Here is a 27,781-nt window from a genome sequence, read left to right as displayed (position 1 = left end):
TCTGTTAAAAAATAGCCACGTTTTTTGGTTTGTTGGTTTTTTATTTATAACATTTTTACACGAATGTGAACTTTGTTTCTCTCATGATAAATTATGTTAAACTAGTCAGCTAGTTATCACTGGGCTGACTTAAATACATGCATCTTTTATTAGGACTGTTCATTTCACAGGTTGTAGTTGTGGATGTGATGCATATAGTTACTTGTGTAGCACAAACTGATGGGCATTTTAATTATGTATGTTAAACTCAGTGATAGCACAGCCCAGCTCTTTTGAAGTCACACTGTGGGGTTTATTTGTTTTTGTGTGTGTGTGTGTGGGGTGGTCACGTGCATACTTTAATGCATTTTAAGATGAACACAAGGATCAGACTGAATTCTTCCATCCAAATACTGATATGAATAAGAGCCGCTCCAGATAATGGTGAATAGTTGGAGTTGAAGAAAAGGGCTGTTGCTGCTGTAGCATACACATTGCACATTGGTCAAAAAATAAGACACATAACACACTGCCAGTACTTTAAATGATGATTTATATATGGGTTCTGTTTTCATGTAGCTTCAGTATTATCATCGGTAGTATCATCATGAACTAAAGATTTACGCTGCCCGAACAAGAAACCGAGCTATTGTTCGCCAGCCTTCCTATAAAGGAGGAAAAAGGAGGGTGTGTTAGCTTTTCTGTAAGTCACACATTTATCCATTTTCCATCCACATCTTTCTGTAATACACAGATATGACTTTTTAAACTTCTGTTACGAATCAGCCTTCTCTACAGAGACATACAGTGACCTCATAGATGACGTGCTGAAAGATATGTGAGAATAGTGACCTACATTGACAGCAATGCAAGATTATGCCTATTTCTTTTACGTCTCACTCCGTCTCACTCGAAGCTATCCCTACACTTATTATGTCGGCGGAGAGCAGCTTTGTTTATCTCCTTCAGCAGAGTTTCCTTGTTGTTCTTCACATTTTCTTTCGCCGTCTCCAACACAAACTTGATTTTCTCCTGGCTGAAGGGACGCTGGAAGGTGGAGAACTCATCCATCTTTGCTTTGAACTCCTCTGCATCTATTAAAAAAGCAGTAAAGTGCCTCAATCACCTATTCTGTTTATCACAATAAGCTTCAGTTTGCAGCACTGTGTAGGTTCCTCATCCTGTTACACCTTTTGGACCTCTTTGGCAACAACAAATAGCAAATAAAGCTAAATATTTTTTTATTTTTTTTATTGCCTGTCCCGTTTGGCTCTTTTGCCATCAGAATTATTGTCTAAAGACAAAGAAAGATGCCCAACGGATTTACTTTGCCAAATAGACCATCCCAACCTTGCCGTAATGGTCTATTTGATTCACCTTTTATTCTTTAATTTATTTTATTTTCATTTATTTTATTTTCACCAAAGAGTGTGGATATAATTGTCCGGTGAGTTGGTTTGACAGTGTGAGCAGTTGTTGGTAGACATAAAGCCCATCAAGTGATATTGATTCATCTGTTTTAGAAAGCATTCTGTATATTTTGGAAAGTAATTTTGGGGTTTTAAGAGTAAGAAATTGAACCATACTTGGTGGTGTTTGTAGTTCAACTTGACCCGGTTTAAATTTCTTTTTTACTATGGATTTAATTTGTTGATATTCTAAAATCTTTTCTTGTTGATCCCATATTGTGCAACTAGTCTGTCAAATGAAATAAATTCTGTTCTTTCTAATATATGTTCTAAGTATGTGATTCCTTTACCACTCCAATCTGAAAAGTTTATCATATTATTGTTTTGTAATATGTCAGGTTGTTCCAGATAGGTGTACATTTGCATGGGATTAATGAAGACTCCGTCAATTTTAGAAACTCCCACCATGCTGTCAGAGAAGAGCTGATGTTGACGCTTTTGAAGCATTCATGTTGTTGGACGTTTGAGCTGATAAATGGTAGGTCTGAAATCTCTAGATTATTGCAAAGTGCTTGTTCTACATCTAGCCAAGGTTCATCTAAGAGGGTATGTTTTAGCCGCCCTGAGATAAACTGAAGCCTGTTGGCTAAGAAGTAGTGCTGAAAGTTAGGTAGTTCTAATCCTCCTTTATCCTTGGTCTTTTGTAGTGTTTTTAAGCTTATACGTGGGGACTTATTTTTACAAAGGAATTTGGACATGTATGAATCTAGAGATCTGAACCAATCTTGTGGCAGTTTAGTTGGGATCATTGAGAATAAATAATTTATTTTTGGTAAGACGATCATTTTTATAGCGGCAATATAATATAAATATTTTATTTTTCCCGATTGCAGTGGTGTAGAAGAAGAATTATGGAAGGAGCAATTAATCGGAAGGACTGTAGATTTTGACCAGTTAATTGAGTAATCTGATATTCTTGCAAAAGAGTTTATCAATTCAATCACCCCAGAGAGATTGGTTTGTGAGGTTTGGAGAAAAAGTAACACATCATCCGCATAAAGGCTGATTTTATGTTCCACGTTCTTGCATTTTATGCCCTTAATTACTGAATTCTGTCTAATTGCTGCTGCTAGTGGTTCAATAAAAATTGCAAACTGTGAAGGGGAGAGTGGGCATCCCTGCCTGGTGCCCCTCAGGAGACAGAAGCTGGAGGATGTTTGGTCATTTGTTCTGACACAAGCTGTTGGGGAATTATATAACCCATATGGAAAAGAAATAGTAAAAACTTATATGATTTACTCATTTACTTTCATGAGTAAATCTTATAAGGCTTACATGATTTATTCATGAAAGTGGCCACTTTCTCATTACTTTCATATATTGTTTTAGTAAGTATCCAAAACATACAAGTCTCATTATATAATTTTTCAAGGAATCTTATATCTGTTTTCACTCTTGTATGCTTTTCATACAAGTTTCACACAAGACAGATACAAACTTTATAAGATTTATATATATCTTTTCCATATGGGAATATTTTTAACCAGTTAATGAAAGAGGTTCCAAAACCAAATTTGTTACAAAGTTGCAAACAGAAATTTCCAGTTAACTCTGTCAAACGCTTTTTCTGCATCTAAAGAAAATATTGTAGTTTCAAGGTTTTTACCTTGAAACTACAATATTAATTTGAGTACTCTATCAAATTAAGTAATCTACGTGTATTTGTTGATGAGTGCCTACCTTTCATGAAACCAGTTTGATATTTTTTATATATGTTTAAAAGATGTTTGAGCTGAGTAAACGTGCTGAAAATGGTTTTATTTGTGAATGTTCAATGTGTTAGACTTGTACATAGTTAACCATATATGATCAAATAATGTTGAAATAAGGGGGTAGGAACAAGAAAAGTGTAAGCTTCATCCTACTCCTTTTCGAGCACACGCATTCTGTAGACAGATATATACATGAAAACTTGATGATTTTTAAGTTTTAGTTTTGGTTTTTTTTGGTTTTTTCTGTTGTTATTTCAATTATATTTGCATGTTCGAAATAAAATTATATCTAAAATTGTTTAGTCAGTTCAGTGTTTTTGTGTCTCTTTGTTGACAAGCTGCCATTTCAGTAATTCCTTTGTTCATGCTTAATACCTTTGGATACACCCTGACACCTTTTATTTTTTGTCTGTAGCTCAGTTACAATGAAAACACAGCTGCACATTTGGAAACAGACCTTTGCAGTTCCGTCTGTTGAAGAGCGGCATGTAGATGATTGTGGGCTCCTTCTCTTTCCCCTCCAGCACATAGCAGTCCTTCGGCCAGTCTCTGTCCTCCAGGATCGTGTCATTTATCTCGGGGAATGGCTTTTCCATCTCGGCCGCATAGTCTCGGGCAAGAGTCAGAGTCTGATCACAAAGCAGCAGTTGAACACAGTTTCAGATGCAGCACTAAGTACTATGTGGGCAGCAAATAACACCCGAGGGGATGTGGCTGCTTAATTTTTTATCCCTCACCTTGAAACTTTCTAATAAGGCACACTTGAAACAGAATTTTGAAGTTTTAATTAGCGCCTTAATGGTTAACAAATTCTTTAAAGATTGTCAATAAGCTATTTCTCAGAACGAAAACAGTTCATTGGGACTCATCAAGAATTCTAATTGTCTACAAGGTCTCCCTCAGGTATTCCCATTACCCCACAGTCTATAGACATGCACATCAGATTAATTGGTGATTCTTAATTAATCAGTTAGCTGTAATTAGTTGTCTAACTCTTTGGTGATTTTTGAAAAATATTTTGCATCTCTTTTGCATTTGAGCATAGCTTCTTTCATCACTGCTTCCTCTGCCTTTCCATTCAGGCCACACTGTGGTGCAAATTGGTCTTACATGAAAGTATGGCCCAGCCTTAGTTTAAGGCTGATACACTTTGAAGATGAAACATTTGGGAACTAAATCATTGGCAGTTGTTTCTTCACAGTAAACTTATCAATTAACAATGCATTTATTAAAAGAGGATAATTTAGGAAATTTATGTCCAGGTTTTGGTTTGGATGCTTTGCGGTTGATAAATGGTGTTTAAACGGTTAAAAATTAAATAGAGATAAATAAATAAATAAATAAATAAACTGTTTTCCCGTAATAAATGAAAGCATCATATATAACCTGCATTTGTATTTACTCAGGTTATCTTTGCCTGATATTGACATTTATGTCATCATTTGAAATATTTATTAAGAAATCAGGAAAGGGGGCAAATATTTTCCCACATGGCCTCGTTCCGCATGGCTGTGCACAGTTATGGCTGTTCAGTAAAGGGCTGGTTGCAGTATATGCAGCACGGCACAGTTTCAGGAGATTATAAATATTTGTATTAAACTATAAAAATGATAGATTAGTTACACACACACATCTCACAGTACCTGAAACATATTTCCAGCACTATACTCCGGGGCTATGATGAGGTCAATGTCTCTCTTGTCTCCTAGAAATGAAGGGTACGGTACGTTGATCAGCAGTCCAGCATCTATGAGCTGGAGTCTTTCGTTAGAGTAGAGGCAAGCTGGAACAGAGGACTCTGCCCAGAACCAGAGACAGAGAGAGAATCAGCTTTTCTTTCACTAGTTTTCTTCATTGCACTTGCAACCATTATGGATGTCACTGTGACCATTAACACTACGAGCTAACACAAAGCCGAGGGCTACAATCAATTTAAAATGACCAGTTAACCCAACTTCATGCATGTATTTGAACTGAAAAAAAAAAAACATTTAAACTGAATTCTCAGTGAATTCAAACCCAGGGGTTTCTTCCTGTGATGCGACAGTGCTAGCGATCCATTTTCTTCTGCTTATCCAATTCAGAGTCCCTGGACACCTTCAGCTGTCACCCCCACCTCCTGTCTTTTTGTTAGTGCCACTGTCTCCAACCCATACATCACTGCAGCTCTCACCACCTTGTAGACCTTCCTTTTCATTCTTGTTTCTATCTCTGTGTCACAAATCACCACTGACACTCGTCTCCTCCCACTCCACTCTGCTAGCACATTCTTTTTCAGCTTTTCCTTTGTTGTTTTGTCGATTGATTCTCATGGCTGACCCCAGGTATTTATTTCACTACCTGTAATCATTGACTGAGCTTTAGATGTGTTTAACTGAATTTGGCTTGTCCAAACAGGCATTTGAGTTATCCAAGCTCCAGTGTGCAGCTCTAACTACTTTTGTGAGTGCATCCTCAGATTCAGTGAGGATGCACATTCAGAGGTGGTCTGGGCTGCATACAGCCTCATTCATTTATTAGTATGTATTCCAGCATATCCTTGGTCACATTAAAGGACCACCTACTCACCTGACATGCATGTCACTGGAAAAATTGCAAAGTGGAAAGTGCAGTAGCTTCTGGACCAAGACAACCCATCAAACTAATTACAAATAAATAAATAAATAAAACCCCAAAGTGAGTACCGTTTTTTAAGGTTGGAGGGCTTGATGGGAATTCAGGGTAATAGGTTGGTCTTGGTAGCCTCTTGAGCTTTGTAGATGTAGATAGATGCAGGTTTACAAAAGTGGACAAGTCCCAGATTTATCTACTCCCAGAGTAGATGAATCCTAATGTTTGAATTTCTAATCTTAAGTGTCACGTATGTCCAATAGGAATAGTATCACTAGTAGTCCTTTTTCACTTTGCTATGATTTTGTGTGAGAAATGACTCATTCAGTGGGAATGGGTCATAATTGTTGCTTAAATTGTCTGACTCACCTTGGTATTGGTAAAGGAAGTTTCCAGTTGTTCCCCACTTCCATTCAGCAATCAGGGGAATTACATGGTTTATTAGGAAAGAAACTGGGAGAAATACATTGACATGAATAAAGTACAATAAAAACTGTCTTTTCCTCTCCAACACTGACAAGACTGTGTGCTTATCAGCTATACTGTACACTGACCATGTGTTTTGAAAGCTCCATCATCCAAACTTTGGCTCCACGTCTCAACTGCTGCCAGCAGCTCCTGACTCCACTGGTTAAAAAAAGTTTTTCTTTCCTCCATACTCGCTGCCTCCACAGACTCAGTCTTGCTATGATTTACCTTGCCTGGGAAAGATAAGAGTCTAATTGGTACTGCGGCATTTTCAGATAGACATTTGCTGCATGATTACGCCATTAAAAAGAAATGTCAAATGTTTCACGTTCAGTTCTATTTTCCAACTTTTTTTGGCCTGTAAATATCAGTAGCTACACTCTATTAATCCAGTTCAATTCAAATTTTTTCTATCGTGCTAAATCACAACAACAGTCACCTTAAGTCACTTTATATTGTAAGGTAAAGACCCTACAATATTAAAGAGAAAGCCCAACAATCAGCTGGCCCCCAATGAACAAGCACTTGGTGACAGTGGGAAGGAAAAACTCCCATTTATCAGGAAGAAATTTCCGGCAGAACCAGGCTCAGGGAGGGGCAGCCATCTGCTGTGACTGGTTGGGGTTCTGCTCACATCTACCCAAGTAATATTCTTTAAGACATTCTTGGAAACATTTACCTTCTAGGATTTTCTGCAGCTTATCCAGGTACATCAGAGCAGTAGTGTCCTTAACAGTTCTTCTGGTCAGAGCTATCACTTTATCAAGGATGATCCATACACGCAGGTACTCCTTAGCAGCACTGTCCAAATGCCAAGGCACTAAAACACACGCACACACACACACAAGCTGAGCAGGTTAACATGACACAGTCAACATACATGTAGCAGGTATGCTTTTCAAACTGTGATTACCATTCAGCCATTGAGGGACAAAGTCTCTGAGAGTCTCCTCATTAGCTATCGCACTGCCTAAAATACCTGTACAATGAGAAAATGATTTTAGATGTTTGTATTTTACACCAGACACTGAAAATCTTCTGTATTAATATTTAGGAATGAAACCTATTTCTTCCTACAGATGAGGAAACATCTACATTGACTCGTGCTTTACATTATATTCCTGGCAGTGGAAGTCGCGTACACCATTGTTCAGTGCAGGCTGCCTCTATGGAATCATACTTTCCAATTAGTTGGTTTCATAGTTCTTCTTTGGCTGTGTTTTTAGATGTATAAAAGAATGACAGTCACTCTCACAATATTTTACTAGTATTTGTCTCCAGACTGATTAACTGGAAAGTGCTGTTGAGTTTTCATGCAATAATTTTCAGAAGGATCTTAAGTTATCAGAGTAGTGAGAAAACTAGTCTGGGTCATTGTGGTTGCACTGAAATTTGAACGATATTTTGTTAGCAGCGGACTGTTGTAAACATGTCTTGTTTGTTTTGTTGGCTCTGACTGCTGCATTTGACACAGTGGATCACGATCTGCTGATCTCTCAACTAAAGCCTTGTTTGGTCATTTCTGGCTTGGCACTTTCGTGCCTCAGGGATCTATTCTTGGGCCGCTACTGTTTTCATCGTATCTCCTGCCATAGGGAACAATTTTTTCCGAAAACACTTTAATTTCTGACGATTTGTCAGCTCTATCTAGCTTTGAATCACTCTGATAGCTCTTCAGTTGGACTCCTGCTTATTTGTCTTACCATTAGTCATGGATGGCTCTAAATTTGTAATTATGTGCCATTTTTAAATAAAATTGCAAATAAATAATTTATTTATTACATTTTTTAAATGAAATGAATCAGCATTTAATTAATTATGTAATGATATATTTATTTAATTCATTTTGTCACTCCTGGCTGTCCATATCCTGGCTCCATGCACTGGCTTCCAATTGAATTTAGGATCTTTTTAAATCCTTTTACTGGTTTTAAATCTTTAAATGGTCTGGCGCCTGTATATTTTTCTGATCTTCTGCAGCCATAAGATCAGACAAATATACAGCAGCTCTTGTTCTCAGTTCCTAAATCATTTTCTGGGCTCTTCCTACTCTAAGTGCATGGGTAAATAGCATCAGAAAGATGTCTTCTCTTTGTTGGTTGGTTAATGGGCCACTAAATGAAACCACACCCCACTATTCTGAAACTACAGTTTAGTTTTTCTGTATAAACTCTAACAAATAACAGCAAAGATGATGAATTAAAACAACTTACATTTTCACTAAAAGTCATGTGGCCTTGTACCTTCCTGTTTTTATATAACCTGCAGCCCAGGTGTAGGTATGCACATTCATTTTAGCCTCCACTGATATTTCCATCATGCATCAGTGTAGGAAATTAGGCCTCTACAGAAGGGGCACATTGCTATAACAGTTGAAACTATGATGAAACATTTGCAAGCATAAGAAGAATATATAGACTGCACAAAATTACACTGTACTGACGTGGCAACAATAGAAAGCACTGAGCCACCATGTTGCCCTTTTGATACTGACAGTTCTGGTGGTTCTTTTGGTGATTTAAAGTGGAAAAGCTTCATCGGATCCGTACTTGAAAGTAAAATCAGCTACATATTCTAGGCATCATCAAACCAATCTCATATTCCCTGTTCAGCCTGTAAACACTCACCCTGTAACTTGACCATGTCCATCTCTTTCTTTTTCTCCAGCAGCGATCCATTTTGGAATTTGCTGCCCAGGAGAGATGTTTCGATAAAGAGACCCAACTCTGTGAATCCAGCCTCGTGTGGGCTTATCTCAAACCATTTTCCTAAAAGATGCGAGAGTGCATTATAAACCACTTAATAAGGGGCTAATCTAACATGTCTTTATGTATGTATGTACCTTCTATTGGTCCTTGAGTAAAGCAGTGCTTTTCAATAGCACAGTAGATGGGATAAGGGTTTGTGGCATTCCTGTTGGCCTCATCTGAAAGACACCGTAGGTCCATCTGATGGAACACAAGAGATTTCACTGAAAGCCTTAGTCTGTATAGCAGAGAGAGAACTGAATTTCAAATGAGAATTATATGAACTATAGTTTGTCTTTGTGCTTGCACTGGTACCTGTTTCATAATTCCAGCTGAAGTTAAGACCCCCCAGATATCAGAAAGAGAGAAGTCCTCTTCTTTTGCTCTATCACCCAACCAATCCACAGCTTGCTCAAGTTTAACACTCGGGGAATCTAACAGCCTGGACACTGCCGCATCCATGTTGGTGCTAAATTGTGGGTCATTGTACAAGGAGGCCATGGACCTAACAGATAAAGCAAGTCAGGCAGGAGTATAAGACAGACAGATAAGGTGATTGCACCTTGTAGTGATCCCTTTCTTAATTTTTTTTCTTCTTGTCTTCTTTTTATGTTAGACTTGATAATGATGTGTCTACCTGTAAACCTGTAAATTTGTAAAAGGCTGTCCATAATTTAGTGTCTTGCTGTAATCAGTGATTTTACCAGAATAAAACACTATTATTCGTTCACTTTTTATATTTTCACGACTTCTTTAGCTGGTTTCTGTTGCATTTGCAGCCTGTTTCACAAGCACATGCTTGTGATTTGACAGTAAATAAATGATTCTGAAATGAACTGAGGATCTCTTTGCTCATTCTGAGCCAAAGAAATGAACCAATAAAACTAATCATACTAAAACTAATCCCTAACTGGTACAAAAAGGGGTGCATGGAGGTGGTAATCACAAAATAATCTAAAAGAAATATAAATATTATTACGTCAAGCCAAAAGCTTATTAACATAAACAGAAAAACATCCCATATATCAATTAACATGCATGTATATGCACTGTGTGTATATATATATATATATACTGTATATATTGTTTCTACTTGGCTACTGTAATGACTATTTTATAATATATTCTGGTAAAGAAAGAATTCTATTTAATGTTTGTGTCATTGTTTATACCATGTAGACCCTGAAACTCCTCCTAGGTAGAGCAGCGTGTCCAGCAGACCTTCCTTTTCCATTTGATGGAGGGAACCCACCAGACCCACAGCTGCTCGCTGACCCCCACCTGATGCCAACAGAGCAATGTGGGGAACTGAGTCCTGGATGAAAATATGAAGGAGAGATATTATTTGATAGCTGCACTGCAGTTTTTGGATGCAACAATTAATAACCCTTTCACGTCTTTATAGTAAATCTGAAGCTACAGCCATCTGTCTGTAACTCAGTTTGTCATAAAATGTCCAAACAGGAAAACAGCTAGCGGTTCTCTGCTTAAAGCCAAAAAATCTCGTAATAGCATCTCTAATTAATGCCAACAAAACGATGTGGGGAACTGAATCCTGTTTTCTTCCTGTATACTGTTTCTTGTGTTTCTCTCTGTGTTTTACTCCTCTGACTTTCTCTCTTTACATACATTTTTGCCTTGATTGAGTTTGTTTGTGTCCTATTATCTCCCTGGTGTGTATATAGTGTTGTTGTCTTTTCACCCTTGAATTACTGTGCCTTATGGTGTTTTTTCCTGCTGATTTCTTTTTTTAGCTTTCCATTTATCTAGCTGTCACTCTGCCTCAGTATTTTGTCTGCATTTGGGCCCACTTTATGGACTACTGCAATGTGGCATGTAAATTATATTCCTGACTCATTGTGCATTGAGATAAAAGATCAAGGCTTCAGGGGTGCCTGCTAGAAAAGCTTCCAAGAAATTTAGTTTTTCCTTTATGTTTTTGTTTGTTTGGTTTTGTTGGGTTTTTTCAGTTCTCTGTTATAGCTTGATTAGCTTGAACAGAGAACTGATTGGTCATATTTACCAAAACATAAATTGTTTTTTTTTAAAGCCCATATATAAACTACGCCCTAAAAAAATCTCTTTTCTCTGTTGTTGTTCTCCCTTTGAAGCCCATTTATAAAATACAACAAAAGGTACTGTACAAGACTGCCAGGAGAAGTCCACAAATCCAACAGAGATGGAAACTAACATAAATGCAAATAAACAAATTGAAAAACAAATGCATGCTGAGAAAATAGCTAAAAAACACCATCCTATAAAAGTGAATGACAGAACTATAAATATACTGACGACTATTAACACAGATGAAGATAATTACACAAAAAGGAAGTAAACACCACAAAAAGACATGATAGAAAACCAGATATCAAAAAACAGCTGAGAACAGAAACAGGAGGACACAACTAGGCCTAAACATGATAATAGTGCCTGACAAACAGACAGGGTGACACTAAGGGAGCTCAAACTATTACTGCTACTGCTTATAATAATTCATCAACACATGAACAAAAACACAAGGTTAGAAAACCAAAACAAATTGGATCCAAAGCTCCGCATCAAAACCCATAACAGTTTCTATACTTTGCAATGAAAACAAGAGGCTATTAACCAGCGATGTCCTGTCAGAGAAAGCAAAGCAAGCAGTACTTGCTCAATGAAATCTAAAAATGTATAACAGTTAAAACCAAAATAAATTAGTTTCTCTCTTTGTATCACTTTGCAAAAAGTGTTCTGTCCAGAAGCCTTCTCTCATCGTTGGCTCGTGTTAACTTTTCACTTACGTCCAAGTTACGTTAGCTTGACTGTAAGGCAGGCTTGAATCTTCCTGTCTCCAATTCCCTCAGAATCTGTAGCATCTCTTAATTTCATGGGCATATCTGGGTCCCATTAATGGTTTTAGCTGTGCAGCTGAGAGGTCGGCAGCTTTGTTGGCTAGCCTGGCATATGGTTTTAAATAATCAGGCCCCATCTTATCTTAATGACCTTGTAGTACCATATCACCCTATTAGAGCACTTCGCTCTCGCTCTGCAGGCCTACTTGTTGTTCCTAGAGTATTTAAAAGTAGAATGGGAGGGAGAGCCTTCAGTTTTCAGGCCCCTCTTCTGTGGAACCAGCTTCCAGTTTGGATTCGGGAGACAGACACTATCTCTACTTTTAAGATTAGGCTTCAAACTTTCCTTTTTGCTAAAGCATATAGTTAGGGCTGGACCAGGTGACCCTGAATCTTCCCTTAGTTATGCTGCAATAGACGTAGGCTGCCGGGGGATTCCCATGATGCATTGAGTTTTTCCTTTCCAGTCACCTTTCTCACTCACTATGTGTTAATAGACCTCTCTGCATTGAATCATATCTGTTATTAACCTCTGTCTCTCTTCCACAGCATGTCTTTTATCCTGTCTTCCTTCTCTCACCCCAACCGGTCGCAGCAGATGGCCCCGCCCCTCCCTGAGCCTGGTTCTGCCAGAGGTTTCTTCCTGTTAAAAGGGAGTTTTTCCTTCCCACTGTCGCCAAAGTGCTTGCTCATAGGGGGTCATATGATTGTTGGGTTTTTCTCTGTATCTATGAAGCGCCTTGAGGCGACTTTTGTTTTGATTTGGTGCTATATAAATAAAATTGAATAAAATTGAATTGAATTGAATTGAATTGGTTTCTCATTGCTGCTCCAATGCTTTCAAATTAGAATTTATGATAAATCACCTGGTTGACCTAATATTTATATTGCTGTTTTGTTAATAAGCCACCTTCATTTCCCCTCATCATCTCTGCTTTCCTTACTATAAAAGACATCACATGCTTTTAAGTACAACAGTATCACCCACTGTATTTTCCTTTATCATATACTTTAAGTACTACACACATTTGGTGAAAAAAAAATGTATGAGGTAAGTCGAGCTGGAGATTAAAGTCAAAGGGAAAAAAGAAAGAGGAGGGGGGAAACAGAAGGATGAGGAGAAAGTTTATATCTTACAGCTGTACAGTTGATTTCCAGAGTGTTGAGTGAATGCAGAACTATTTGTTTCCTCTTGTGAACATACTCCTTTTCACCAGCACACAGAGAGTGGGACTGACGGCTAGGTCTCTGCAAAAACAATTAAGGACAGAGAAGCACTGACTTCAAGGTAAGCTGACTCAGACACTGAAATGTGTTACACATATTGTATATTGTACATTCATATGCTGCAGCAGAGTAATATCATATGAAACCTTATAAAGAAGGCATATTCACTTTTTCCTCACATTTCCCAGGGAATATGTTTGTATGTCTGTAAAGTAACTACAGTTATGAATTTTATTTTAAAAAATACAAAATAGATCTAAATGGCACTTTAACTACATAACTACATAGACCATGCAACATATAGTCAATTCAAATCTATTCTCATTGATGCCTCACCTCAGACAGAGCTACATTGCCCTCCATGTTGTCCGCTGCCTGTGAAAGAATGACAGAATTCACAAAGCAAAGACAAACCACTGCACTCATGAAACCTGTTAATCCTGTTTGCATATTGCGAAGCCAACTTTCTTTTCAAATTAAAAAGTTAAATTCACCCCGCAGCTGACAGAAACAAGAAACTTCTTGTTTCTGTCAGCTTCCCTCTAGCTAAATGTGTCTGTGCAGAAGAAGAAGTCAAATGGGCCCAAACACGCAGAGGAATGTTAATTCCTACCATGTGTGGGACATTTACACAAGTATTGCCTAATATGAAAATACTATGGTGAAATCAAATGTCAACTTTTTCTCACATTTTTCACTCACTATGTGTTTATACACCACCCTGAAATCAATCATTATTTATTATTAAACTCAGTCTCTCTTCCACAGTGTGTCTGCTATCCTGTCTTCCTCCCATCACCAGCCTCAGCAAATGGCTATGCCTGCGCCTCCTAGAGGTTTCTGCCTGTTAAAATGGAGTTTTTCCTTCCCGCTGTGCTTGGTCAAAAGCAGTTGTTTGATTGTTGTGTTTTGGTGCTATGTAAATAAATTGAACTGAACTCCCACATCTCCATATATACCAGTATTTTTGTAGGGAAAATAAAAATGTTCACCAACATCTAGCCTTCTTTTTAATGGCTTGAAACATAGTGGAAAGCTTTATTTTTTTCTGCATCTTTTGGAGAACATAGCAGATAACCAACGATAACCTTTATCATGTCCTATAGATATTTTACCCAAATCATTGTTTCGAAAAAGTTTTAATTCTGTTCGATTGTATCTAATAACTTTGATACATTTTTCAAGAATGTCTCTGTTGAACCATTGTTTTAAAAGTCTCATCTACACACTACCTGCAAACTTCTAAACGGCCCCTGTGGGGCTCCTTAGGGGCCTCTGCTTTGCTTGCTATATATTTGCCAAGTTTTCATAAGATTTCCTAAATTTTTTATGTTGATGATATTCAGCTGTGTTGCTGTTTTAAAGCACGTCCTTTCTACCGTATTACCGTGTTTGGAGGTACTAAAGATTACCCTGCTGTAAATTCTTTGCAGTTAAATGAAGAAAACCTGAGATTCTGCTTATTGCTCCTGACGGTTTGAAGATTAAAGCATGTGTTGGATCCTTCGGTTCTTTTGTCTTTTTTCTGTTAGTAAGCTTTGTGTTGTGCTGGATGGTTCTGTCTCTCTGGATGCGTTCAGTAAGCAGTTGACTCATTCTCTCCTTTTCTCCATCTGAACAATGTTGCTCAACTGAGAGATGTTGTGTCCTAAGCTGTAAAGGAAATGGTTATTCATGATTTAATTTTCTCTCATTTACATTATTGTGTCATTGTAATTCTCTTTTTTCTGTATTAGGAAAACATCTTAAAGTCTCCTTCAAATTGTTCAAAATGCTGCTGCAACAGTTTTAACCAGGACTAATAGGAGATCACACATTACTCCCATTTTATTTGCTCTCAGTTAAGTTTAGAATACATTTTAAAATTTGCATCTTCACTTTCAGAGCCTTGCACTAACATATATTGCAGACCGTATACAGACATATTCCTGTAGGTCGTGCTTCATACTCACCTAAAGACTCATGGAGACCATGATTTCCAGGCCGTAGCACCTACTCTGTATAATGCTGTCCTTTTAACTATTCACTCTGCTATGTCATGTTTAGATCATAAAACATAAAGATGTTATTTTTTACCCAGGCTTTTAGATACTCTTATATACTTTCTTTTATATTTTATTTAGCTTGAATTACAGTTTCTATATATATTTTCTTTCTCAGTTTGAAGCAGTGAACCTTTGTGTTATACAAATCTTTGAATAACAACTTGAGGCAGAACCCGGTCTATAAATGACTGAATAAATTCAAATGTAAAATAGTTCAAGAACTTTTTTCTCCAAAAACTTTACCCAACAAAACAAAGGCTTTATTTAAATTACAACACAAGAAAAAAAAAGTTTTGCTTTGCAGATAAACGCACTGTTAGAGTGATATGAAGGACATTTAGATGTGAACATACAGAACTTGTTCTGCCTCCATATCATTTTCTGATATGTCTGTTTGACGTCAGCATTGTTCTAATTTACCATGAAGTTGCCTGATAGCAGGACATAAAAGGGACTTCTGAGCTAGACGAGAATCTTTAGTCTGCTCCGTCCACGTCCAGCCATGTTGTGTGGATATACCAGCCGGGCGACTGGTCTGCTCTGTGTTTGTATTGTGATGATGGGATCTATGGGACTACCTGTGGACAACAGGAGGAACCTGTGGACAGTCCCTCAGCAGAAGAATCCAGCTCTTTCAGAGTTCAAGGTGAAGAAAATCATTCAGTCCACAGAAGCTAAATGTCTTCTGAAGCAGGTCTTATGAGTCCTGATGTTTCATATTTAATCATGTACAGAGTGGTTTGAGTGCTCTTGTTGTGTTTGCATTATGAATCCAAGAATGAGATAGAAAGATATGATGTTTGGCTTTTAATGGATGTGTAACTCATGATGTTCGTTATGAAACAGTCAAACATTAAAGAGAAATTCAATGTTTTTACACAAGTTTATCTAGTTTTTGTCATTTTTTTAAATGGCAAACCTTTTAAAGTGTATATTTAAAATGACACTTTACATATATTTATGTTGTAGATCCCAACCTTAAAGTTTTCTTATGTGCGTCCTGTAATACTTCCTTGTGTGTTGCAGAAGTATGTACATCAGTCACAGTCCTTATCTGCTGGAGAGCAGGAGTTTGTCCTGAGGAGGAAACAAGTAGTTCAGAAATCACTCAATAAACTGGGACTCACATGTACGCTGGTGAGAAAGCTCTCAAATACATAAGTCATAAGTCTTTTTTCTTCCTTCCCTTTTTCTTTGTCAGTACCTTATTTTTCAGTGCCAGCCAGCTTTTCAGCTTTTTTATATATACAGCATATATATAAACTACAGTAAAATGACATAAATTTCCGATCACTTTAAGATCTCTTGACTTGTCTGCTTGGCCATTTCTAGGAATTATTAAATAGGATAACATGCGCATTAGAAATCAGAGAAATCTGGACCAAACAGAGCACTTCATTCTCATTGGACTGTCCCATCTGTCCACTGGGTAGCTTCATTTTTCCATCACCCACCTATTTTTCTCTCTCTTTTCACCAGGATATGGTTCCTCACATTGCACTGTTGGGGTCGGGCGGAGGTCAGAGAGCAGCTGTGGGTCTGATGGGTTCGCTCTTTCAGATGGAAAAAGATGGTTTGCTGGACACTGTGCTCTACCTGGGAGGAGTTTCTGGGTCTGCCTGGTAAACAAGTACAGACAGAGTCACGCCATACATAACTGGTTAGCTAGACTTTACTAGCTAGAAGGCTGAATAGTTCATTATAATGTGCGTGGGCTGAGTGTTTTGTGGTCTGTTTCCCTCAGGTCCATGGCCACATTATACAGTGATCACCAGTGGAGCACCAACATGGACAATGCTGTGTCCGGGCTGTCGAAGCCTGGGATTGGGCTTACGGATGTTCTGATCTTTTTGGCCAAGAGGGCAAAAGATGGTCACTTCTCTCTCACTGACATCTGGGGGGTCTTAACCTCTGGTTTAATCATGAAACAGGTAAGGCCAAAAGAACTCAACTGGACTGGAAATCCAGAAACACGGTAATGTGGCTTCACACTGCAGGATGCCTGTGAACTGAATAAATGAATGAATGCAAACATTATGCTAATAATGACAGAAAGGCTTGTGTCTCCATACAGCATACTAAAAGTCTGCGCTAAACCACCAGGTGTCAGTGTACTCGCTTTATCACAACATGATAAGAATACACTGTATTGTGATGCTTTAAAAAAGACATGAATATTGTTATAACTTGCCCTTAGGTTACATCATAGATTTAACACAGAAGTCTAAATTAAGCTTCAGGAGAAGCAGAGACTTTACGGTGTATAGGGTAATGCTGTGAGCTACACAAATGCAAATCAGGGAAGTAAGATTACAGCAGAATTCCAGAAGACACACCTGATGACCTAAAATGCACCGACTTCCTTCTGAAATCCTCTCTGGTATAATTTGATTACCATAATTAAATTCTACAGATGAACAGATGAAGAGCAAAACTTCAGTATGAGCCTAAACCAGAATCAACCTTTTCTAACATTAAAAAAATCATTATGGGAAAAAAGAACGAGTAGGAGTGACAGGTGAGATGGAATCCAGTTCAGCGGGTTGTTCCTCTACTGGTCCAGGGTGATTTTCCAGCTAAAACTGTTATCACATGCTCTATGTGACATACATACTACTGCATCCTTTCCACTGTGTCATTCCTGATTCTGCTGTCTGTTCAATGCATTCTGGGAGCAACCACTGATGCGTATGAAGTGACGCAATGCTCTGCAATGCAGCTGGTGTGGATTGCTCTCAGGTCATTGTTAGGTTATTAGGCAGTTACAGCAAGAAAAATGCAATATCACGTAAGAATTCAATAAGGTTTTATCAGACTGCAAATAAGAGAGGTCTTGTTAGTTTTCATAATTTATGTTCCTAAAGCAACATGATCCATCCCGGTCTTAATTTTATATTTATTTCATTTATCTCCGTTTAGTGTTGACGATTTATTTATTTATTTATTTATTTATTTATCTGGTTCGTTGTTTTTGTCAGTTGGATGTCCGAAGTCTTTCTGAGGATGGCACAAGCATCACCAATCCTTATCCCATTTATAGCACAGTGAACAAAAACTGCTTGCATCATGATTCTGAAAAAGGTACTAAAAACAAACAATTACACAAACATACGTCTCCAAATGTTATTCATGTGTATATTGCTCTTCTTTGAGTCACTGCCTCAGTCTTTTTGCTTCTGTTTTTCTGTGTTTGTCTCAGGCAAATGGTTTGAGATGACTCCTCATCAGGCTGGCTTCATAGATCTGGGTCTCTTCATTAACACTCCAAACCTGGGCAGCAGAATCCATGGAGCTGGCTCTGACGTTAAAGGGCCAGAACTAGACATGGTCACGCTGCAAGGTGCATCCATCTCTTTGTCTGCTAGAAACACCAACTCACACCAAACAAAGGAATGTAATAATAATAATAACTTTTATCTTGTGTCATGAGCATTGTTGCAAAGGTCACCAGCTGTCATTTTAAACCTCAGACAAAATATACTTGGCCAACAAACACTAAATTCATGTATTTTGTTTATTTACAGTTCAAATAGAGATCAAATAATAATTAAATGAACATTTGTTATTGCTGTTAAGAGGTCATGCAAGATGCTTTTTGCATTGCATGACATTTTCAATGTTTCTACTAAATAATTTAATCATCATTGCTTTATTAGTAAATCATATTATTCTTGTCATTCTTTAACTGAGGTAACTCAAATATGTCACACAACTGCATCACACTGACAAGTAGATGCTTGTCAGTGTGATGCAGGTACCTGCGTGTGGCTCCCTGTGGAGCCTCAGGAATATCTGTACCTGTATACAACTGCGCTGCTCATGTGATGATACTGGATCGTGCAAAATCCTGTCCTCAGACTACTGTACAGTGCCAAGAAGCTCCCACATGTCTTCCACTATCCCCTTGCCCTAATATTCTTTTTATTTACAGTTTTCCTCATAGGTATATTGTTCTATTTTTATTATTAAAATTAATGTTTTCACAGTGTGTCTCCTTTGTGTGTCTGGTCTGTTCTGCAGGCTTAGTGGGGAGTGCTTTAGCAGACGATGAGAGTGTGGTGACCTATATTCTTGACTGGTTAAAAGGTAGAAATCTGAATGTGTCTTGTTATGAGAAAGCATTTGATAAATGTATTTAATATGCAACAGTAGAACTAAACAACTGTTTGTGTGTGCTCAGTTCTAGTGGGGAAGGAAGCTACTGATGAAAACAACCCGTTGGAATTTCTCTGGACTAAAGGTACAGTCATTACATGTTACTATGGCTGGATCATCCATCCATTTTCTTCCCTTTATCCAATTCAGAGTTGTGTGGCAGGTCACGGAGACAGACAACTATTCACGTTCACATTCACACCTCGAGTTTCTTTAGAATCGCCAGTTCACCCCATGCGTGTCTTTGGACTGTAGGAGGAAGCCGTCGTACCCAGAGAGTGTCCACACAGACATAGTAAGACCATAGAAAGTGTGGATTCAAACCCAGGATCTTCTGGTCACCCTAGCTTTTTTATTCCATTTGAAATATATATAATATGATATCAAACTGATTACAGACATTAGATCCTTTACATTGAAGGTTAAAGTGTGGTTAAATGGAAACCAAAGTTGTAGTCATTTTATCTGATGATTTTAATTTTATTTTAAATTATTGTCTATCAATTGTAATTGTATTTATGATGTAATTTGGTTTTATGAAAATGTATGTTTTATTGAAATATGTATTTATTTAGATTGTAAGCCCAACAAGGGACAATTGTTGAAAATTAGCAGTAGCTATAAACCTATGTGCGGTACATCAGTCTCATGTCTTGCACTTGAACTATGTTTAACTGCACTGTCCCTTTTAAATAAATAAATTCAAATTCAAAATTATTTTAATCTGAGAAAAAACTATGAGACAAACTATGTAAAAAAAAATGATAAAAAAACTGCTTTGTTTATAGCAGTTTGTTTATGTTTTAGAGGTTATATCCTGAGTGTGCACTTCATATGAATATCATGAGCAACCTGTAAACAGTGTTTTATCACAAGTATATTAAGTTTGGCCGGTGCCATAAAATCAGTCCAGATCAAATTAAATTTAAATCAAATTAATTAAATTTAAAGATTCAACAACAAACCCAAAACATCTATATTGCTGGTGTTTGCCCAAATAATATGTGCCACAAGAAAAATTCAGCTATGACAAAAAGAAATGGATAAACACCTGAAAGCTGTTTTATTGTACCAGTACCACCATTGCCGTTTTTGGACTCGTTACAAGTGATAACAACAGACTCCTGATCTACAGACGTCCAGAAAACACTTTACTGTTTGCTTCAGTTAATACTGACAATGTGAAAATGATTCATCTAAAAGTGGACATATCATCTTGTTTTTTTTAGAGGGCATCAAACTAAACTACACTGCATCATCTGAGATGAAGCTCTTAGAACTGCATAATGTGATCTTTAAGGACTGGTGTAGGAAAACTTTGGCCTCCTTACAGTCGTGGAGTCAGAATATGGATGAAGGACCAGCCAAATATTACGGTCAGTAATATAAAGTTTGTTACTTGTTGATCAACACAGTTTTAGCAGAAAGAAAGCTGAGAGTGAGACGGTATGGGCACAATGTCTGCTGTGACTATTACTTTAATTCAATTCTATTCGGTTTTATGTATATAGCATTTCCATCTGTTTTTGGTCTTTACCAAATCCAGACTTAAAGATACAATATACTTCTTACTTTCTTTAAAAAACAGTTAGAAGTTGGCACATAAATGATTGTAAAATGTGCCTGTGCAACAAAAAATGAATGAGAGCTTATGGGGGGAACTAAAACAGAACATTTATGAGTCACATATCCAAAAAGAGTCAAAATCCAATACAAAACTGAGCCCCTGATATGACATGCATTGACTCTGACAGCTTCATGCAGTTCACTGGAAGCGTCTTGGCAGTACATTGTCTGCCTGTAATGGTCAGAAAGTGTGATATGGTCTATAAATGGTCAGCATTTTAGGTATATGATGTAATCAATACCAGTGGGACATTGCATGTCCTGAATCAGTCTCACTGCTATCAAATTCACACTGATTTTCACCAGGCATTGATATTACAATGGTTTGTATGCTGTTGTTGTGTTGTAAATTGACATATTTACTGTAATATTCATTTTCTATCATGTGTGTCTCAAATATCTTTAAAATGTGTGATGGCAGAGGGGCATGCTGGGTATTTCCTGACCTCACTGCCTGTCACAAAATGTAACTATTTATTTTTCAGCATATGTAGCAGCAGAATTATAAATTATGTTTAGGATGGCAAAGCAAAAAAAAGAGAAGAGTACGAGACTCAAAAGATGGAGTGCTGATGAGTGAGTAGTTTGTGTTTTGGTAAAAGATTCAAACACTGTCACCACTATGAAACTATGTATTATATTCTAAGGAGCTTTGAAAGAAGCGTCTGGACTTCTTTAAGTTTTCTTGAAGACATTTCACCTCTCATCCGAGAACTTCTTCAGTTCTAAGAGCAACTGGTGAAGAGTCCCAGATTTAAACCCTGTGGGAGTGTCCCCAAGAGGGTCATGGACCCCCTATTGATCCGCTACCTAATCACACGAGCCAAAGTGTGAAAACGGGTGTAGGTCACAATCAGCCAAGGTTTCAGGTGGGCCCATTGTGAAACCTTGACCAACCCTATCATGTGATTTCCTGAGGGCAGAAGGCCCAGGATGTAAGTGGGTGGTAAGGCGTCTGGGAAGGATCTCAAAACTGGATTATCGATGGCAGACAGTTGGTGTCATAAACCACCGCCTCTGTTCAAAGATGGTCGTTCACACTGGACATAGATTGCCTCTTTCAGCCCTCTTTCAAACCATCTGTCTTCTCTGTTCAAAAAGTGAACATTGGCATCCTCAAACCTTTGACCTTTAGATGCAGATGGACAGCCGAGTCTTGTCCCATCAAAGAGGCTCTTCTATGTGTGCTTCACTTCTCAGATGAGAGGTGAAACATCTTTAAGGAAACTTAAAGAAGTCCAGACGCTTTGCTTTCCAAGCTCCTTAGACTTATGACCCGGATGACCAAAAACCTTCACAGATATATGTACTTATATCATAATACACGTGTGATAAATAGAAACTGGTCTGCAGGTTTTTGAATGAGGAATTCTGCAAATGAGTGTGTTTGTTTGGTATGGTGAAACCATCCAGTCGGTCTGTGAGGACCTGTGGTTAATGGGTTTGTGTCTTTTGTTCCATGGTCACATTGCAGTTTGTTTTATCCCACTTTTCCAAGGACAAATCTGTGTTGGCTTTCTGGTAGGCTAGTTCAAGAAGATGGTGTGAGATACGCAGTGTGGTTGATACCCTGATCTCTGTTGTTGTCCACGGTGCAGCTCAAAAGCAGGAGTGATGTTACGATATGATCATGACCATCTGACGAACAGAAAATGACTCCAAATGACCACGATTGTCACATATGTGGTGCATGTATTAAATGCAGATAACAAGTTGCAGCTTTCAGTTCTTCATTATGTTGCTTGGTTTGTTTCCCCAGTTTCTTGGTTTATACAAACACTCATCACACAGATTAAAAAACTGGAATGGGGCAAAACTGAAAACTTCCTCTACCAATACCCAGGTAGACTGATGTTCTTAAACTTTACCATACATTTATTTTTTAGAGTACTATGTTTTGCTTGATAGATGATAAAAACTGGCAACTGAATGATATATTGTTATTTATGTTTTTTGGAAGATGCCAGAGTGCCATCATGCATTAGAGTTAAAGAGTTTCTGCAGCTCATAGATGCTGGTGTGATGATAAACATGCCCTACCCCCCCTTCCTGGGAGAAAAGAGAGACACTGACCTCCTTATTGCTCTGGAATACGGAGCTGACGAAACCTTCAGGGTAAGGTGCGAGCATATGTGATATGTCACGTAAATGTATCCACACAGCTTCAGGAAAAACTAATGTGAAATTCTCCACACAGACTCTGATTCTCGCCAGAGACTATGCAGCCAAACTGAAGAAACCTTTCCCAAAGTTAGAGGAGAAATTCCTGAAGGAGAAAGACTGGCCAAGGCCCTGCTATGTTTTCAAGGGGAAAAAGAAGGCGCCCACCATCCTTTACATGCCACTCTTCAACAGGCAGAACTGCAAAGGTTCAACAAACACACACCACACATAGAGAAAAGGAAAAAAACCTCACATAATGTCAGCCATGATCATCAGCACTTCTCTTCTGGTCCAGATGAGAACGAGTTCAAAGCAAAGATGAAGGAGTTCTCCACCTTCCAGCTTCCATTCAGCCAGCAGAAAATCGAGTTTTTGTTGGAGACGGCGAAAGCGAACATGAAGTACAGCAAGGACACTCTCCTCAGGGAAATAGCCAAGGCTGTCATCCGCCGACACATCAAGGCTTCAGATGGCGTCCCGGTGAGCATTTAGATGGTGGACACATCTTCCCCAATGCATGAGAAAAAGTACATAAACAATGTTTGTCCTCTTTTAATTTCTCATCATCCCACCCCAATCTATCCATTCATCGTCTTCATCTACTGTTTTGTCTTCTTTCTTCCATCCACCATCCTCTTATTCTCTTTCTTTTTATCTTCTTTCTGTCCTTCTGAGACTATTCTTCATTTTTCTCTCAACCTTTCCTTCCCTTCCTTTTCTCTGTTTCCTTGTAGTTAATTTTCCTGTATTAGATTATTATGATATTTTTTTTATTTTCTTTCTTTCTCTCCTTCTTCTCATTCTCTTTTCATCATGTTTGTTCTTCTTGTTCCTTCATTTTCTTTCTTTTCCTGTCATCCTCTTTGTCTTTTTTCCTTCTTTTCCCTTGTCAATTCTTCCTTCTCCCTCTTTTCTCCCTATATAGACTTTCTGTCCTCATTGTTTCCAGTATTATGCGTTATCCGTTAAAATTCACACGTCATGCATCACACCAGCTTTATTTTATTTCTCGATTACTGAATTACCTCAGGACACTGTGAGAGTGCATACACAAATCTTAAGGCCGGTACCCAATTTATTCTTTGAGAGGAGACTCCAGATACACACCAAATTGAACAGTTCATTAAATTGTAGTTTTTGCGTTACCTTGCTGATAAGAGAGGCATACAAGTTGCTGTTATTTAAATATAATATTGTAGAGGAGACACTAGAGGTCCCCCTGTGTTCACTTATCCCAACAACTGCTCTAAAGTGCTGTTTTCTGTGGGGAGCTTAACACTAGTGAGACTAGTGCAGCTTTGTGTTCAGATTTGTAACACACGTTCTTGCACGAAAAACAGTGGATTCTGCCCCATCACTTGCATGAAAACAACCTTTTAATGTCCAGTATGAGTTAAAAGTCAACCTGTGAACCTTCAGCTCAGAAGTACGTGTAAACCTGCCCTCTGACAGCTAACAGGCCTGACCTGCAGCATCCAGTTCAGTTCAGTTTTATTCATAAAGATCTGCTTCACAACAACAGTGAGCTAAATGTGTTTTACATTGTAAACTCATGAAAGATTCTTTTGCAGTAATTTTGTGTAAAATGCAACTGATATGTTTGATATAAACTGAATCTATAACAATCAAGTACATTTGAATTGACCAGATTTCATTAGATTTAACTTTTTATATTGTGTTTTTGTAAGAAATTTATATTTTATTAAAAAAAAAAAAAGATGCAATCAGATTTGGGGCATGACTTCTTTTTGAGCACATTAAGCACAAACCTAGAGAGAAAATCCCATTAATCTAATAATCTCTGATGAGTAAACATGTGATGACGTTGAAAAAAAAGAGCACTCTTCTAACCCTCTGAGGTCTGTTTTCTGTCCAGCTATGGTCACTGGCTTCAGATGTTCAACACTTTACCAGAGTTCTGAAAAGGAGGGACAAAGGTGACAAACAGGAAGCAGCTCGAGCCTAAACCTGATCCTACGACGGTTTTGAAGTGCTTCGTATGTGTCTTTTTATTTTAGCAATCACAACCACCGTGAGGCACCAAGCAGGGGGATTGAAAGGGTTCAAGAATCCAACAATTCAGGGTTTAAACAGTAAATGTTTTGTGGCTCGATGTAGCAACTTCACATATCCACAGAGGAATGAAATGCAATGACACTATTGCATTATTATGTTATACTGACAGTGCTTATATGACTTTGTGTAATGTCTTGTACATTTTTTGTTTTTCTCTGTGAAACAAGGTTTTTCACTTTGCAGTTATGGTGGTTTTAGAAAATTATTATTGTGATATCTGTAAAAAATATGTTTACAAAGTTGACTGATGCTAAAAGTAAAATGAATCTCTAACGTTTTTGTGTGTAGTGTTTTTTAGTACATTCGTTAACCCTTTTTTTTTTTTTTGCCTATCCCGTTTGGCTCTTTTGCCATCAGAATTATTGTCTAAAGACAAAGAAAGATGCCCAACGGATTTACTTTGCCAAATGGACCATCCCAGCCTTGCCGTAATGGTCTATTTGATTCACCTTTTATTCTTTATTTTGTTTTATTTTCACTTGCTAAATACAGGACAGACTTGACTGGGGAAAAGAAAGGGGAGAAAGAAAGAGGGAAAGAAAAACAGCAGGGAAGAGGAAAGGTGATAAAGGGCAAACAACAAAAGCCAACAAAATAAGCAGACAGAAAATACATATATCAATCACCTGGATCACCTGTTGAGAAAGAAAAAAGAGAAAACAAGCAGAAGAAAAAAGAAAAGAGCAACATAATAAACAAGATCACGATGATCTATGTGAATATAAAAGTAAATACTAAATATTAAACATTATTCTGCAGCACGTAAGATCGACAGCGCACAGTGTGCTTTGAGGTAGGAGCCAAAAAGGGTGTAGTTTGTGTGTGTGAGCACCCGTGTGTACACCTGTGAGCATGGACGCGCTTGTATTTAAAAGGTTCTTTCATGTAACTATCTGCTAGAGGGTGTGGGGGGCCACAGCCCCATCCACCAGGGCATGAAGCAGGTATGGAGGAGATCAAAACTCCAGACATCCAGAGGCCTTCAGAACACAAGAGACCCAGAAAGAGCTGAGGAGAGTCCCAGATGAGGGGTCGCTCAGCAGCCGCAGAGCAGAAGCCAGGGGGGGTTGCAGTGACGTGCCTGTGAGCTCCGCCGGCAGCCAGCTGTGCCAGAGTGACCGAGCCCCAGGCCGAGAGGCCGAGGGCACCCCACCCCCGAAGTGGCCCGAGCAAGCCCCAAGCTCCAAGCCCCGACAAGCAGTCACCAAGGAGTGAGCCGGTGGGTACCTGGACGCCCACTCCCGGACACAAAGAACCACCCACGTACCGATGTCTGAGGGCGTCTGCCACTGGCAGGGGAAGTGGTGGGGGGAGATAGGCCTCCATAACTTGGAGGGCCTGAGATGTCCCCAGAGAGGTGGTGTCTGATACCCGACCTGACATATAGACACAGACAAACAGGCACACACAGATACAAACATTCATTCCCACCCTCATGCTCTCATATGCAATTACTCAACACTCACTCACACAATCACACTCCCCAAGCATACTCTAAGCCCCAGGTCTAAGTACCCTTGGAGGGGCAAACTGCACACAGACCCAGGTAGTGTTACCCTTTTCCCTGGGGCGGAGACAAGCAGACTGCCCCGACTCGGCAGCAGCAGGGAGGCCCCACTTTCCAGACCCCAATCGGACGGCCAACTCCTCCTCCCAGCTCCCCGGCCCCAACAGAGAACGGGGGTGTGAAGACTCCAAACCTCCCTCCGCCCGCTCATATGTAGTGTTGATGCATGTGTGTTCTAAGGTGCATTTAAAACCCATGAGGGCATGGAGCAACCTGCCAGAGAGCAGCAGATAAGTGCATAGCCCCTGCTGATAGCCGTCAATGTCTACGTGTATTTAAAATTGAGAGGTGGGCAACGACGCCAGGGGTTAGGTTGTACACCCTGATGGTCTTTTGTATTCCGTGTAGCGTGCCCACCCCCAAGGTCCTATATGTATGTGTTATGAGAATGTGAGTAATGTGAATGTCTAAGTTGTGGGATAAAATTGAGGCACAGGCAGCCAGAAGGGGACAGAGGGGGGGATGCCTCCCCTGCACCCTGGTGACACACCTTTACCCCAAGGCCCTGCATGTGTGGGTGATTGTGGTGGAGCGGAAAGAGGGAGTCAGATGGAGATGGGGAGGGAAGGAAGGGAGGGGCAAGTGACCCCTCCCTGGGGCCAGCTCCCCCGCTGACCCCAGTAGGCACCCCCATACTCGGCAACCCGCAGAGTGTGGGCCACCCCAGTCCCATCCGGACCGGATGGGACTGGGGTCATCCACTCATCTTGGGGTCATCCACTCATCTTCCAGACTACACAAGACAATAGACGCCCAGGCTGAGATCTTCCTCCACCTCTCCTGTATCTCCCCCTCCTGCAGAGTGAGTCCCTGAAGAGAGGAGACCTCCTGCAAGATGTAACAGCCTCCCCCACCAGTTGAAGAGCCCCCCAGGTGGCTCGATGCACTGGCGGCACCCTGCGCCAGGGCTGGGCCCCCATACACCCACCCGCCCACAACCCCGGCAACACACCAACCAGGACTCAAGCCCCCGAGGCCCGGCCAGGGCCCCAGCCCAGAGACGGAGCACCCCCAGAACCCCACGCCCGTCCCGCACCCAGGGGCAGCCAGGCTACCAGGTCAATAACCCACGTCCATCAGCACAGACCCTCCCCTAGCCCCGC

At 39.3% G+C, this 27,781-nt stretch overlaps 2 protein-coding genes across 3 annotated transcripts; one reads left to right on the top strand and one right to left on the bottom strand.

The window, feature by feature from the left end:
- Positions 1 to 515: 515 nt before the first annotated feature.
- Positions 516 to 13,618, bottom strand: LOC146520718 (cytosolic phospholipase A2 gamma-like). 2 transcript variants are annotated; one of them, XR_014873876.1, is made up of 14 exons: positions 13,383 to 13,618; positions 12,957 to 13,067; positions 10,158 to 10,300; positions 9,301 to 9,490; positions 9,081 to 9,186; positions 8,866 to 9,006; positions 7,152 to 7,217; positions 6,918 to 7,058; positions 6,325 to 6,471; positions 6,140 to 6,223; positions 4,804 to 4,958; positions 3,618 to 3,789; positions 836 to 1,073; positions 516 to 644 (listed from the first exon to the last, which is right to left on the bottom strand). XR_014873876.1 is itself a non-coding variant. In XM_085158076.1 (13 exons), exons 1-13 carry the CDS (start codon positions 13,494 to 13,496, stop codon positions 886 to 888), a joined length of 1,758 nt encoding a protein of 585 aa, XP_085014202.1. In that variant the 5' UTR covers positions 13,497 to 13,618; the 3' UTR covers positions 516 to 885. The 2 variants fall into 2 exon arrangements, 1 of the variants encoding a protein (XP_085014202.1); XM_085158076.1 differs by having other exon boundaries at positions 516 to 1,073.
- Positions 13,619 to 14,422: 804 nt separating this feature from the next.
- On the top strand, positions 14,423 to 26,571 carry LOC146520717 (cytosolic phospholipase A2 gamma-like). The gene is made up of 14 exons (XM_085158095.1): positions 14,423 to 15,737; positions 16,118 to 16,228; positions 16,571 to 16,713; positions 16,836 to 17,022; positions 18,070 to 18,172; positions 18,291 to 18,431; positions 19,112 to 19,177; positions 19,272 to 19,331; positions 20,476 to 20,622; positions 22,632 to 22,715; positions 22,833 to 22,987; positions 23,070 to 23,241; positions 23,331 to 23,515; positions 24,912 to 26,571. The coding sequence occupies exons 1-14, from the start codon at positions 15,594 to 15,596 to the stop codon at positions 24,999 to 25,001; spliced, it is 1,788 nt and encodes a 595-aa protein (XP_085014221.1). The 5' UTR covers positions 14,423 to 15,593; the 3' UTR covers positions 25,002 to 26,571.
- Positions 26,572 to 27,781: the final 1,210 nt, after the last annotated feature.

The sequence above is a fragment of the Neolamprologus multifasciatus genome, chromosome 4 (genome assembly GCF_963576455.1).
Source record: "Neolamprologus multifasciatus chromosome 4, fNeoMul1.2, whole genome shotgun sequence".
NCBI classification, from domain to species: domain Eukaryota; kingdom Metazoa; phylum Chordata; class Actinopteri; order Cichliformes; family Cichlidae; genus Neolamprologus; species Neolamprologus multifasciatus.
Note: the sequence above shows the minus strand (reverse complement) of the source record. Positions and strands in the feature narration are given on the sequence as shown.

What these genes read in the sequence shown, in the direction of transcription:
- LOC146520717 (XM_085158095.1), top strand. Translation starts at nt 15,594, where the DNA reads ATGTTGTGTGGATATACCAGCCGGGCGACTGGTCTGCTCTGTGTTTGT. An exon ending in GGAGTTTCTGGGTCTGCCTG is followed by an intron (nt 16,714 to 16,835) that starts GTAAACAAGTAC and finishes TGTTTCCCTCAG; the next exon opens with GTCCATGGCCACATTATACA. An exon ending in TATTCTTGACTGGTTAAAAG is followed by an intron (nt 19,178 to 19,271) that starts GTAGAAATCTGA and finishes GTGTGTGCTCAG; the next exon opens with TTCTAGTGGGGAAGGAAGCT.
- LOC146520718 (XM_085158076.1), bottom strand. Translation starts at nt 13,496, where the DNA reads ATGCAAACAGGATTAACAGGTTTCATGAGTGCAGTGGTTTGTCTTTGC. An exon ending in GCAATGTAGCTCTGTCTGAG is followed by an intron (nt 13,068 to 13,382) that starts GTGAGGCATCAA and finishes TTGTTTTTGCAG; the next exon opens with AGACCTAGCCGTCAGTCCCA. An exon ending in TGGAAATCAACTGTACAGCT is followed by an intron (nt 10,301 to 12,956) that starts GTAAGATATAAA and finishes ATTTTCATCCAG; the next exon opens with GACTCAGTTCCCCACATTGC.